This window comes from Lissotriton helveticus, chromosome 1_2, assembly GCF_964261635.1.
Source record: "Lissotriton helveticus chromosome 1_2, aLisHel1.1, whole genome shotgun sequence".
Taxonomy (NCBI): Eukaryota; Metazoa; Chordata; class Amphibia; order Caudata; family Salamandridae; genus Lissotriton; species Lissotriton helveticus.
In genome coordinates, this window is record NC_136058.1 from 193430789 (window position 1) to 193445075 (window position 14287).

The 14287-nt window shown below is 45.8% G+C and overlaps 1 protein-coding gene across 2 annotated transcripts in view; it reads left to right on the forward strand.

The window, feature by feature from the left end:
* The window catches only part of FAF1 (Fas associated factor 1), a 1925838-nt gene that overhangs the window by 1391402 nt on the left and 520149 nt on the right, over positions 1–14287 (forward strand). For both annotated transcript variants that reach the window (XM_078671305.1, XM_078671297.1), the window contains exon 15: positions 10226–10314. In XM_078671305.1, the coding sequence (XP_078527431.1) occupies positions 10226–10314 (89 nt within the window). The remainder of the gene's footprint in view (positions 1–10225; positions 10315–14287) is intronic.

Below are 14287 nucleotides of genomic sequence, written 5' to 3' on the forward strand. Positions count from 1 at the left end.
GCAGTGTGAGTGAGCTACAAGCTCTTTCTTCCAAGCCTCCCTTTCTGGCTCCTCAGAACTAGACCTTCCTTTCTTCCCAAGGTGGTTACTTCTTTCCACATTGGCCAAACCATCATTTTGCCCACCTTCTTTCCGCCTCCTTCGAAAGAGGAAGAGAGGCTCCACCGTCTGGATCCAAAACATGAGCTTTCCTTCTACTTAGATCGCACGAAACAATTTCTGGTGGACGACCAACTCTTCGTTGATAACGTGGGTGCTAAGAAAGGTCGGGCTGTGCGCAAACTGACCATCTCCATGTAGGTCGTTCTGTGCATCAAACCCTGCTATTCTTTGGCAAAGAAGGAGCCTCCAGTGGGGCTGCGCGCCCGTTCCACCTGGGCGACGGCAGCTACTACTGCTTTGGGAAGAGGAGTCCACCTAAATGACATCTGTCAGGCAGTTCCATGGACATCGCTGCACACATTCACCAAACACTACTGCCTGGATAGTCCAGTCCGAGAGACGGCTTCTTTGGCCGTTCTGTTTTCCAGGACTTTCTGGTGTGAACTTGGTTAGCAGACCCACCTCTGGGGTTAGTATTGCTGGGGTATCAATTCTAAGGTAAGGAATCTATAATTAACCTATGTTTCTTACAGATATATGTTACCAGAGGTAAGTAACTTGTTCTTTTATGTGTCACAGAAGGGACCAGTCTGCCAATCCAGCAATTAGTAATATTCGAGGTGTGGTGCGCCTGGTGGAGCATCTGCAAGAAAAAGTTATCTACATATGTTTTTATGTGCTTACCCTTGTGAGGGGCTAAAGTAACAAACATATTCTCTGGAGGGACAGTTGTTGTACCAATCAGAGAGTGAATGGGGTATTTTTCGCCCAGAAACCACAATATTCCGAGCATTGCTATTAGAAAAATCAGAACAATGAATATGACAACTATCTTACTCCTTTTAAGCAATGTAGACCAACTAAACCCCTCCCTCTCTGGCCGTGGGGCCGCAAAGGGCTGCTCCTCCTCAACAACTGGCGACCAAAGGGTTACATGATATCTAGTGGAAAGGAAATGCAATGGAGCCGACGACAAGGGGAATAAAAAAAGGGGGGCAAAAGTTCCCCGCGTCAGTCAGTCTCTCGCTGGCTGACTCCTAATATTCATCTGCGTTGGCGCTGTTGAGCACTGGCGGTGGAGCTACTGGTCCGATCTCTTGAAGGAAATCCCAGGTAGATCAGGACAATGCACCCCCCTCCAAGGGAGCACATTCGAGATATCCTGTCCAGTTTCCGAGCACTGCACCAATTGCACCTTTCCCTCAACTAACTCCGTTGGTACTGCAGCATAGAACACCCTAATTCGTACTGTCCATCCCTAACTAATCTGACTTTTCCTTAGGTGCACTGTTCCTCTGTCGAGGACGCAAATTGTACCTAGCCACTCCAGGCACAGACTGGTTAACAAAGAGGGGCTGAAATTCAGGTGGACCAACGGACTGGGGCTCTGACACAGGTGGTCTAGCAGAAGGGGACTCCTGGATTTCCCTGACCTCATGGGGCACCGCTTTGTTCAAAACAGTATCACTTTCGTCTTCTGTTTGTGCCCATGTCAACCGGGCATCCAAAAAGAGGGACTAAACGAGGAACTTTCTCAAATTCGGAGTAGCCAATCCCATCAAGCACCCAGCGGTCGTAGGGTAGAGGGAGGGGCACCTTACGGCAATGGTGGGCGTATATCCAGTTCCTCCTGCCAGCCACTTTGACTGCCGTGCGAGTTGCAAGGAGCACCTGCGTTGGTCTCTTCCAGCGGGGCTCCAAACTTCTTGTCCTCTGGAAATGCTTCACCAAGACATAATCAAAAGGCCGTATGTCATGGCCTGGTCTCTCTGACGCCGGCGGCATGGATTTGTTGGTGATTAGAGTGCAAATGTTTAGTCCACTCATTTAGGTTTTCCCCACCAGTAAAGGATATTCAATCTCTGAGAAGCAACGAGGTCGCTAGACGCCCCAGACATTTGCCCGGCTGCAAAACACGACCTCTTATGGTGACAACCCTGTCGTAGTGTGAGCTGTAGCTCTTGTAGACAAAAGGGCTAATGGTAAAGCATCTGGCCATTTCAGTCCTTCACTCTCCTGAATCTTTGCAACTTTCAGCTTGAGAATACCATTGTACTTCTCAACCAAACCTACTGACTGGGGGAGATTTGCAGCATGGAACTTTTGTCTGATATGCATGTCATCGCACACCAACTCGATAACCTTTGAATTGAAGTGACTTCCGTTGTCACTCCAAATCAGACGGGGCAAAGCAAAATGCGGGAAGAACTCCTTCAAGAGTACCTTTGCCATTGCCATGGCTGTGTTCTCTTTGGTGGGATAAACCTCAATCCATTTACTGAATGCACACACAACTGCTAACACATATTTCAGATTGTTGACTCGTTCCATTTCAATGAAGTCCATCTGGAGAACCTTGAAAGGGAAGGAGGGTGGTTAAAAGTTACCAGGGGTTGTAGGGGTGCCTTTTCCAGGGTTATACATCATGCATATCATACAGTACTTTACTAAGTGAGCAGTTACTTTCGGGATAGTATCGTTCTGTTGTACAGGATCTAGCACATTGCAGATACCCTTCGCACTAATGTGAACTGGCCTGTGCGCCATAGTGACCACAGGGAGAACATATGCATCCAGTAAATGTAAATGTCCAGTATTTTTTAAAGCGCAAACAATTACCCGAGGGTGTCAAGGTGCTGGGGGCCGTCAGGAAGATTAAGTGAGCTATTGTCCAGAGTTACATAGTGCTAGGCTGATCTGGCGCCGGGTCCGGGGAACGAACCATGAGCACCCGGTTTTCAGAGCCAGTAGCCCAGGCCGCTGCACCACACCTCTTCCCTACATCCATCTCTGCTTCCCTAACTTGTCTGTCCAGCACCCATCTTCATCTAAAAGTGCTGTGCTATCTTGTCATACTGCTAACTCCTCAACCGTGCCTTGCTATGAATCTCCTTCACATAGTCTAAAGTATCCTTAAACATGGCAGCCTCTGGTACCCACCTGGAAGGACCCGCTACAAACATTCTTTTCATCTTCGTTCGAGCTGTGTCCTAAGCTGTCTGGTCTGCAAATGCATTTCCCCTTCCAACATCGTCAGTAATTGCTTTGTAAGCCCTACACTTGATTATGACCAATTTCTTAGGGAGTTTCAGAGCAGTCAGTAGCCTATGTATTGGAGGGCCGTGTTGTATGCGTGTTCCATGCGATGTAAGAAACCCTTTGTCTGCCCAGAGCCGCCCAAAATTATGGGCGACCCCAAATGCGTACTGGCTGTCAGTATAAATATTGACAGCTAGTCCCTCGCTCAACTCACAAGCTCTAATAAGGGCCAATAACACAGCTGCCTGCGTGGACTGATAAGGAACTTGTGATGCCTCAACTACTGTATGCAGTGTAGTAAGGGCATATGCTGCTGTGGTGGTGCCATCTGGTAATTTTTACACAGGAGCCATCGACATATAGGTATCCTTGGGGGTCAGATAAGGGAACATCAGTCAGGTCTACCCGTCCCTTTGTTTCTTCTTTCATCCAGAAAAGACAATCATGTATGTCTATTTCCGTGCTCTCAGAAGGGAGGGGTAGTAACGTGGCAGGGCTCAGAGTGGCACATCTTTTGATTGTGATTTGTGGGGCTAAAAGAATTAGCTCATAACCAGTCAGACATGCACTGGTAAGGTGCTGCGTCTTAGTCCTATTCAAGAGAGTGTCCACAGCATGCGGTACCATGACTGTGAGGCCAGTATCAAGTACGAGCCCAGCCGATTGCCTTATAGAGATGGTGACAGCCGCGACCTCTTTTAGACATCTCGGGAGGGCTCTGGCGACTGGGTCAAGCGAAGCAGAAAAATAAGCACACAAGCGTTGCTTACCTTCAGAGGCCTGTGTTAGGACAGAAAGCACATAACCAGCCGTCTCGTGTACATACAACACAAACTGTTTCACATACTCTGATGACCCTGCACAGGAGCAGAGCAAAGCGCAACCTTCAATTGCTCAAAAGACTGCTGACATTCATGCGTCCAAGGCAGAGGCACATGCACCTCTTTAGTGGTTAGTGCTAATAGACACTTTATTACTAATGAATAGTTAGGGATCCAATGTCGACAGTAGGAAGTGATGCCAATGAAGACACGTACATCCCTCTGGGTTTTAGGGATGCCCATTTTAACAATGGCACTAATTCGCTCAGGGGTCAATCTCCTCTCCTTCAACAGCAGGTGACCTAAATAGGTCACCTCCTGTCGATAACATTGAAATTTCGAAAGGGAAACTTTGTCCTTGGTGAGCCAAATGGAGCACCAACTTAACCGTACTGTCCTTGCATCCCTGTTCAGTGTCTGAAGCGATTAGTATGTCATCCACGTACTAGAGCAATACATTACCTGAAGAAAGCGTGAGGGAATCCAATTGAACTTTTAGAGCTTAGCTATATATACTAGGGCTCTCAGTATAGCCCTGAGGAGCACGACAGAATCTAAAACTTCTGCCAGCCAGCGTAAAACCAAATAAATAACGGCTATCGGGGTGAATTGGTGTTATAAAGAACGCATTTTTCAAATCAATAACAGAGAAGAATGTGGCACAGGAGGGAATCATTGTGAGGAGGGCAGTAATGTCAGGGACCACCGAGAACTGAGCAACCATTATGTTGTTAACTGCATGCAAATCAATCACAAAACTATAAACATCTGCTTTGTCAGTGGGGAAGTCTGGAGATGTTTTTTGAAGAATATGACTGTTAAACACATTCGCCGCTGTCTCCTCAACTACTCCTGACTAAATGGGATCCTGTATTAATTCTAGCAAAGCTCGCTCCCTGCCTGAGCAATTTTGTACTGGGGAGTACCGGGCAAGGCAGCGTTATCCTTAACCTTGATGGAAACTGGGAAAATTTGCAAGAGTGCCACATCAGTATCACCCGCCGCCCACAAAGAGGGCGGCAAATCTTTAAATTCAACAGGAGGGGGCGCATCTTTGGACACAGACTGCTTGGAACTGGTCACACTTGGTCCCACTGTCATACAGATGCCTTCTGGAGAACAGAACATTGCCACATGCAACTTCTTCAATAAGTCTAGACCAATTAAATGGATGTTAATAAGACTTGTGAGTCCACAGTAAAAGCACCGGTAGTCAAGGCAAGAGGTTTGGAAATGGGGCTCACAACCGGTATGCCTGAAAAACCTACGAAAGATTATTTTTGCCAGACAGAGCTGCCCTGGGGACCAGCGAACGAGAAACAGAGCTATTCATTGCACCTGTATGCACCAAGAATTTCTTAACCGAGCCTTGCAAATCCGCTGTGACATAAGGACCATGCTGATCTACAGTAATCTGAACTGGTCCCTCACCCTGTCCCTCGCTGTCCTAAACGTGAGACATCCTTGTCACCTTGTCCAGATCATAATCATAGTGATAATATGGTCTTCCCCGAGGGTCATCAGAATAGTTCTGGTCTGTCCTCGCATACCTTTCCTCTTGAGTAAACCCTGCTCCCACCCTAGAAAGACTAGCACAGGCGAAGTAACCTTGAAACCATGATAACATGTACCGGTTCTCAAGATAGTAGCTGGCCTTTCTGTACTCCCTTTGTTCGTTAGTGCCCAGGCTGGAAAATTCCAGTCTTGGCGGGGTTTTAGAGGTATTGGAAATGCATATTTTGTGTTGCTGTGTGGACTGGGGTCAGTACCTCGGCAGCTGTCTAAGGTGGTTTTTTCAGACTGGACTCTGCTCGAGCGGTTACTAATAAGATAACTTAGTTTGTATTCTCTACTGTCTGACTGACTCTTCATTTGTGTGGAAGGCTGAAAGGTGGGCACGAGTGACCAGGGTGGCCCATATCGGGTCATTTCCTTCAGTTGGTGCCCAAACAGGGACCCCATCGGGTGAGTGACCCTTTGTTACCCGAGGACGGGGCCACGTCAGGTCAGATGGGCGAATCGGGGATTCTTGCATGATAGAGCTTAGTACTCGCAGCTGGCCTGCCTGTCTGATGTGGCGGTGCCTCGCCCAGTGGTCATTCCGACTGGGGTCCTGAAAGGTGAAACCCTTGAATCTGACCGTTTGGTCCATAGAGTCGGCAGTGGAGAATAACTTTGTTTGACCTGTGTGCACCAGGTGAGTTTGTTTTGGTTTTGTTTGTGGCTATGGTGCTACGTTGGTTTGTATTTGGTGCGGTCTGAGGATCGTCTTTGGACAAGCGCTTGAATTCGTTTTGGTCCTTTGTGAACATGTTGTAGTTCTGATCCGGATTTGGTGAGGTATGTAGACCAACTTTGATAAGGTATTTGCAAATATCTGCTTGGCATAGATAGAAAAAAAGGTTTTTGTCTTAAGATGCCATGTTTCAGTGTCTTTGTCCTAGTCTTTAATTTGCTCCCAGGTGCCACCCAACTCCACAACATGATCCTGTGTGTGCACCTGCCTCCAAATGTCGACACGTACCAGCAAACCAAAAAACATTTTGATATCGGCAAACGTCATTACGGTTGAAGAAGCTGCTTCAGTCAGTTCCTTATAATATTCTGTGGGATTTTTCCTAGGGTCGGGCAACTGAGTCTTAAGAGATAAAACCTCACTCCTCTTCCCAGGAGTGTAACCCCATTGTTCCTCGAATCGAGCCTCCATCTTTGGTCTGGTAACAATATCATGCTGTTCTCGTTGCTCTGGTATTTCGGGATGATATATGGGTTGCACCTACCTCATCGGAAACTGAGACACCTTCTTCGAACTCTTATCAAGTAGACTGCCACGGTAGGTAACCATCGCCGCAACGTTACCAAACTCCTGACCCAGCGCCATGTCAGCTACCTAGACATGATCCTTAATACCATAAATAATCTGCTCCGCTGCCTCTTTAAAACATTTTTCCCAAAGCCCAATCAAATGAGCCGACATATGCTTAAGGACATGCTGCTGGACAAAAGGCTCATAGTCTTTCATTACTTCCCACACTTCCTCTACAGTGGAAATGGGGTTACGAGCCCCCTGGCCTGCCTGATTGGTCACTGCCTTTGTCTCCTCATCTCTCACATCTGATCGTATCAACGTCCGCCCCAGTCGCTCTCTAGCAGTTGCCCAGTCCCTGTCCCCATACAGGTGTCCCGCTACCCAGTACCGACAGGGAATGGAGGATAAGGGAAGGAGTGGTGACGGAAGGGACAGGCACGAAGGTCGCCAATGGTTGTGTCGTGGGGGTGAAGGCTGGGGAGGGAAGTAGCGCTGACACAATAAGAGTAGCAGGGAGACCAACAGTCATCTCAGGCGCGGAAGGCGAAGCCACAGAAACTGCAGGAAATGCAGCAGCCAAAGCAGCGGGTCAGTAACAGAAGAGACAGAAACAGCAGAAGCAGAAAAAAACAGACAACTGGTGCTGCGGCACCTTGGGGTATATTCTCTGCGGGGCATATGGAGGCAGAGTTTGGGCGTCCAACAACTCCTCCACAAACGCATCATTGTCCTCTCGAGCCACATAAGACTTTTCACATTGTAATCAAAATCTCCTGTCTGCACACTCTATCCCCTTCTCAGTCTTTTCTTTATCATTTGCAACAGCTTTCTGAGTCACTGTCTGCTGCCTTCCTTTCCTAGCCTCCTTCTCTGCTTTCATTCATCTCTGTTTAGCTTCCTTTTGCCACGTTCTAAGAGAATCAAACATGGACTGTCTACTTCTCTTTGAAAACAATTTATCTTGCAGTATCTAATGCATTTGTTCATCAAATGTGCCCGTCAACGGCCACTGCAGCTCAGTGTTGTCCCTTGTATATTTGTGCCATAACGGACTAAACATAATAGGGCCAAGGCCATGCTTAACGTACATGTCGAAGTTTGGAGTGCCTTCTGGAGGCGCAGGCTGACTCTTCTAATCGAACATCACTAGAACAACGACAACTCTCACAAAATAATTTACTGAAACATGGCATCTTGAAACAAAAAGATTTTTCTCTACCTATGACAAGCAGATATTTGAAAATTCCCTACCAAAGTTGATCTACAGACCTCACCAAATCCGGATCAGAATAACAACATGTCACAAAGGACCCAAACAAATTCAAGCGTTTGTCCAAAGACGATCCTCAGACCGTACCAAATACAAACCAAGGTAGCACCATAGCTGCAAACAAATTCAAAACAAACTCACCTGGTGCACACATGTCAAACAAAGTTATTCTCCACTGTCGACACTTCGGACCAAACAGTCAGATTCAAGGGTTTCGCCTTTCAGGACCCCAGTCGGGATGACTTGAGGTGGCCCCGTCCTTGGGTAACGAAGAAGGGTCACTCACCCAATGGGGTCCCTGTTTGGGCGCCAACTGAAGGAAGTGACCCGATATGGGCCACCCGGGTCACTCGCGCCCACCTCTCAGCCTTCTAATCAAATGAAGAGTCGGTCAGACAGTAGAGAATACAAACCAAGTTATTTTATTAGTATTTGCTCGAGTGGAGTCCAGTCTGATGAGCCACCTTAGACAGCTGTCGAGGTACTGACCCCCGTCCACACAGCAACACAAAATATGCATTTCCAACACCTCTAAAACCCCTTCAAGACTGGAATTTTCCAGCCTGGGCACTAACGAACAAAGGGAGTACAGAAAGGCCAGCTACTATCTTTAGAACTGGTACATGTTATTTTGGTTTCAAGGTTACTTCGTCTGTGCTAGTCTTTCTAGGGTGGGAGCAGGGCTTACTCGAGAGGAAAGGTATGCGAGGACAGAACGATCTATTCAGTAAGGCAGTGGAACTCAACCTTGGATAACACTAGCGAGAAACAATCAAAGCTGCTTTTCTGCTGAGGCAAACATTATGAGGTAGGTGCATAATATATCGATCATGGCACAACATTGCCGCCAAATACAAAATGGTGCAGCAAATGCTAACTTAACTCGAATACAAAATGGTGCAGCAAATGCTAACTTAACTTGCATAATGCTAGAAGGAGTTGACACATTCTCAGTCCAACATCTAGGATGCTGATTTTTTGCTTCTGTCCTTTCCCATATCTGTGTTCTTTTTCTGACTCTCCGTTTATGCCCTTGCATTGCACTAATCCAGCTACTACCTCATTCTTTAGAGAGGTGAGCATGAGGAAAATGTTTACGCCAGATGCTTGTTTTGTGGAAAACATTATTTCCTGAATTCAGATACTATGGTACAAGCTTTGTTTAGAAGATTGGTAGTTCTGCCTATTTTTGAGTACCTTTCCTTCTTGTTTATCCAAGACCTATCCGTCCAAATTGTTAGATATTTCTGGAGAATTGGTGAAAGATAAATTAAAAAGATTTAATTTAGTACGCCCTGGATGAAAAAATCACTTTCTTCCTGTAAAATTGGTTTTGACAGATAGTCAATTATGCTCGTCTGACAGACATTTTTGGAAACTTAAGGAGATGTACGCAAGGCATCGTTTATGCAGGAGGGTGAAATTATATTTTATGATTAATTATGCAACCCCTGCAATTGTATGTGGCTCCCTCTGTCGCTGTGACAATATGTAGTACAGTTATGTGGTTCGAGCTGTGGGCAGGTATGTTTTAAAAATAAAGATAGACACTAGATCTATCGAAACCAAGGGTACTGTTGCTATTACATGACAGATTTATGTTTGTTCAGATCTGGGGAAACAGTAAAAGGACATACTGTAAGATTGTTACATGACAGCATCTCATCTTGAAGAAATCTGTAGATAATTACCCCAAAACATATTTTATTCATTGTTTTTATTAATATTTTTGAAAGCGCCTAAAGGGATTTATAACACATATAAAAGTTCTCATTTGTAGGCAGGATTCTTATGGTGCTAAGTATTGCATTTTATTGGTGTTTGAATGATGTTCATAGTACAGGCAAGCTAGAGGAAGAAACATTTACTGATGCAATATTAAATGCACTTGTATGCAGTAATTAAATTGTTGCCTGAATACACAGTTGAAGCGCTTTTCAATAAAATTGTACATAAAATAAAATCTCTTACATAGATGTGATTGTCTTTTCAGCACACGTCTCTAAACTCATAAAGGTTCATCATCTCAAGCTCTGAAAATAGTTTAATTAGATATTCAAATCTAATCTGCACCTTTTTCTTTGAAGTAGATTTATTAATTCGTCTCTGATTAATTCTAGACGGACTTTCCATATTTAATATGTTTTGTAATAAGAAGTTTGGTACTATTTCGTGTGTTGCTAGGTAACACAACAGTGGACGAACTGATGATGAGGCAAATGGCTGCAATGGAGATATTCACTTCACAACAGCAGGAGGACATTAAAGATGAGGTAAGAGGGCATTTGGTCATTAGATACATTTTGTAGGTTTTGCTCTCACACCATGGTACATGTTTGTAGTGTTTTTATCCCTCAAGCTTTCGTAGAATATGAAAGTTGAACATGATTGTCTTTAATGTATTTAGGTATGTTATTGAGGATGCAGGAGGTATGATACTTGTGTGTTTTTTCTCTATTTATGTTTTCATACAATTTAAGGTAGGCACATCTGTATTCGCTTGGAGTACAATCAATAAAGCATAATGTGAACAATACCTAACCTATACCGAAGTATTTATTAGCTTTTGAACTGACATTTAGAATATTAACCAGATCGTAGGCACTCCAATAAAGGTCTGTTGGTTATGGGTGCTTGTATGCTTACATCTGACAGATAAGGCATCATAGAAGGTGAACAAAACTATGTAAAACAATAGGGGCTGGAAGGACACATCGAGTTGTGTATTGAACCTGAATGTGTGTATGCATGTGTTGAGGCAATTCACAGGCGGACTACAACCCCAGTGTTCACCCCCACCCCCTAAGTCGAGGAAAGTCTGAGAGGTCAGTCAAGCTATCTGTCCACGAGACATGCATTCATGGTGGGTGTTCGTCATCCATTGGTTAAGTATGAAAGGCAGTAAACAGTGTCTCCCACTCCTGTGAGAGATGTTTTCTCATGCCCTTTTTCTCCTCCTGACTGAGTGCACAATTGTCCGCTTCTGCCCAGACTTTCACTGATTGATACCACATAGATACCCATGATGGAGCGCTTGCCTTCCAGTGCTGAGTCACCATGCGTCTTGCTAGCAACAATGCAAGGTCTGTGAAGAGGGAAGCAAGCTTGTTATTAGGAGCATGCCAGAAAAGCCTCAACTGGCAAGACTCCCAACTGTGACGTGTGTTGCTTCGGTGATGTGACCCCTTCAGTATTGTGAAAGGACAGGACAGGACTTTAACATGTGGAGCTTGTCAACACTAAGCAAATGGGCATTTGGGCAGCAGGAGTTTAGTGTCAGGGAAGTACTTGTTTATTTTGGAGGAGTTTGATTAGCCCAATGTAGAATGAAGACTTGCATCAGCTTGAAACTGTTGTTTCTGAACACCTTAGTGGGGTACAATAATATGTCCCACTCTTTGTCAGTGAGTGCCACCCCCCCAAGGTCTGCCTTCCAGTTTGCCCTCAGACCAGTCATAAGCACCTAGGTGTGTTCTGCAAGGTTCCTGGTCAACCATCTGATGAGGTGTGAGCCAAGACATTAAAATACTGAAGGACCTTGTGGTGAGATGCCTAGTACGCATCTGTGCCCCAGTCCAAGCTTAACACTCATGTCAAAGCAGTGTAAGTTAAAAAGTGTCCTGTGGGAATGTTCTGTTGTTTAGTGATCTCTTCAGAAGGGAGGAAAACGCCATCTTGAAAAAGGTCACAATAGTCGTAAGACCAGCAGCTACCCACTGCCGCAAAATTGGAGTGTCCCTCAATAGGCTAAAGAGACAGATTGGAGGTGTGTAGGATGGTTTCGGGCTGTAAGGCGTAATCCCCATTTGAAGCATGCATGAGCCACTCATAGTAGGCGGGAGAGGAGCTGTCTAGTACCACCTCAAGGAGAGAAAAGTTGTTGGAGTGCCTGCACTTTCAATGGAGCCATTAGCTTGGCAGAGTCTGCTAAGTAAACCTGGGAAAGCCAGCTGCAAATCCACTGCAACTGAGAGGCCAGATAGTACTGTTCCAAGTTCAGAGCCCCTACACCTCCCTGTTCCATTGGGCACCACATCTTGGCCAACACCACTTGGCGACAGCCACTGCTTCACATTAAATCCCCCAGCAGCTCATGCAGTTTGCAAAAGAATGACCCAGGGAGGAGTATGGGCCGATTGGCAAAATAGTATAAGAGTTTAGGAAGCCTGATCATTTTTGAGAGAGCCACCCTTTCAATGACAGATAAAAGAAGCATTCTCCAGAAGGCCACCTTCTGAGTGCTGTTACTGCTCTAGTGGTCTTTGCTGTCTAGTAAATCTATTTCCTCATGAAACATACAAATCCCAAGTAGCAAAACTTAACTCACTGCCACTAGAGAGGGACCTCCCACAATCAACATCGGGCTCAGGCGTAGTAGGCAAGAATGGGAATACACAGGAGTTAACCTGCAGCCCACATACTCAGTGGTAAGCGCGTTACCTGCGTGTAAGTTCACATGGTTTGATTTGACATCCCTAAGATAGAGCAGCATTTTGACTGCATAAAAGGAAGACTGTATGCAATCCGTCGGCGAGGAAGATGCCCCAGGTCTCACCCCTGGATGCAAGCAAATGGCAATAGGCAATACACCCCATCGCAAAGGGCTAAGAGATTGGGGGAAGAGCGAGCAGCCCTGTCTAGGGGCGCTGTGGATAGCAAGTGGATCAGAAATAAGGCGCCGAGTTCCGATCCTCGCTGAAAAGCTCGCTTAGAGCAAACCAATATTATGTAACAGGTAATTTCCAACACTTCAAGCAGATTTGCCTGCTCAAGGAAGTCAAATGCCTTTCCAAAATGTAACATAAGGCATGTTACTTGAGGGTAGAGTCTGGGTGCGAGTACCATGATCCAGTCAAGTCTACTAAGATTTTCCATGCTCCTTCTGCCTGCGACAAAGCCATTCTGATCTGAGTGGGTCAGACGAGGGAGAATCGGCGGCAGCCAGTTTGCTATGTTGTAATCGGTATTCAGGATTGCAAGAGGTCTATAGGCGGAAAGATCGGTTATTTCTTTACCCGGTTTAGGAATAGACACAAAGAGAGCCTCCCTAAATTCATGAGGAAGCATGTCCTCAGCGAGGGCTGTCTTGTAAAGCTGCTCTAGCTTTGGGATAAGCAGGCCAAAATACGCCTGGTAGAACTTTTGTTGCATGTATTGTATAGTTTATGCATTGCTGTCTTTCAAGTAATTCATCATGCTGTGCACAAGCAATAGTAAAGGCCTCCATGCTGGTCAAGGAAGCAAAGGTTTCCCTCTCAAGACGGAATAAGGAGTGCTCTATGGATTGCAGCTCAGTGTCCTAGGCCTCCCTCACGCACTACAATGTTGATACAGTACCTTTAAAGGCCTCCCAATCTGCTGCACTGTAATAGTCTGTCACGGTCTCATGTAGTAGGGAACAAAAGGGGGCATCCTCTAGTTGGAAAGGCTGTATACCCCACGTCTGAATTGGGAGGGATGTGTCGATACCCAACCATATGTGAATTGTGGTCTGAATCAGACCCAGATTGTGCATATGTGAAAAAGAGGTGCATATGGATGCTGAGAATAGAATGTGAAGTAGTGAGGAGTAGAAAGAAAGGAGTAAATTTTGACTTGTAGGTTACACTGCCACCCGATGTCTAGAGGTCCCAGTGTTGCAGCCAGCTCATGCTCTGTGTTATTGGAGCCTGTGGTTAGGGAAGGAATGATCTATCTAGAGGTATGTGCAGAATGCAGCTGAAGTCCCCTTCAATATCCAGGGGTTGTCAGCTAACTGCACTAGGGGACTAGAAGTTGTGGTTGGGAAAACGTCTGCTCCATGTTGGGGGCATACATTTATGTCAGAATAATGGAGGCATGACTAGGAAGACACGTATCCGAACGTATCTGCCCCCTGTGTCAATGGTAATGAAGTTTGGCTGAAATGGAGTTCCAGCCTGCACCCAAAAACGACCCCCCCATATCACAGCAATAACTGTGTGAGTCCATTTTGGGGTATACAACTAAAGTACCTGCTTGGGGAGACTAAACATGAGAGAGCATATAGTGTCACCATTCACAAGCTAATTTACTAAACATCATCCACCGTCTGGGGGATGACCAGCGGCTGGTCGTCCATCTCCAATTCCAAAGTGTGAGGAGTGGCAAAGTTAACATCACTGGAGGATTCTTCCGGGATCTCTTGTACAGAGGTTTGATGATGGAAAGCAGTTGCAGAGGCTATCGTTGTTCTCCTGTTGTCTGCTGCTTGGTGCCCGCTTGCTC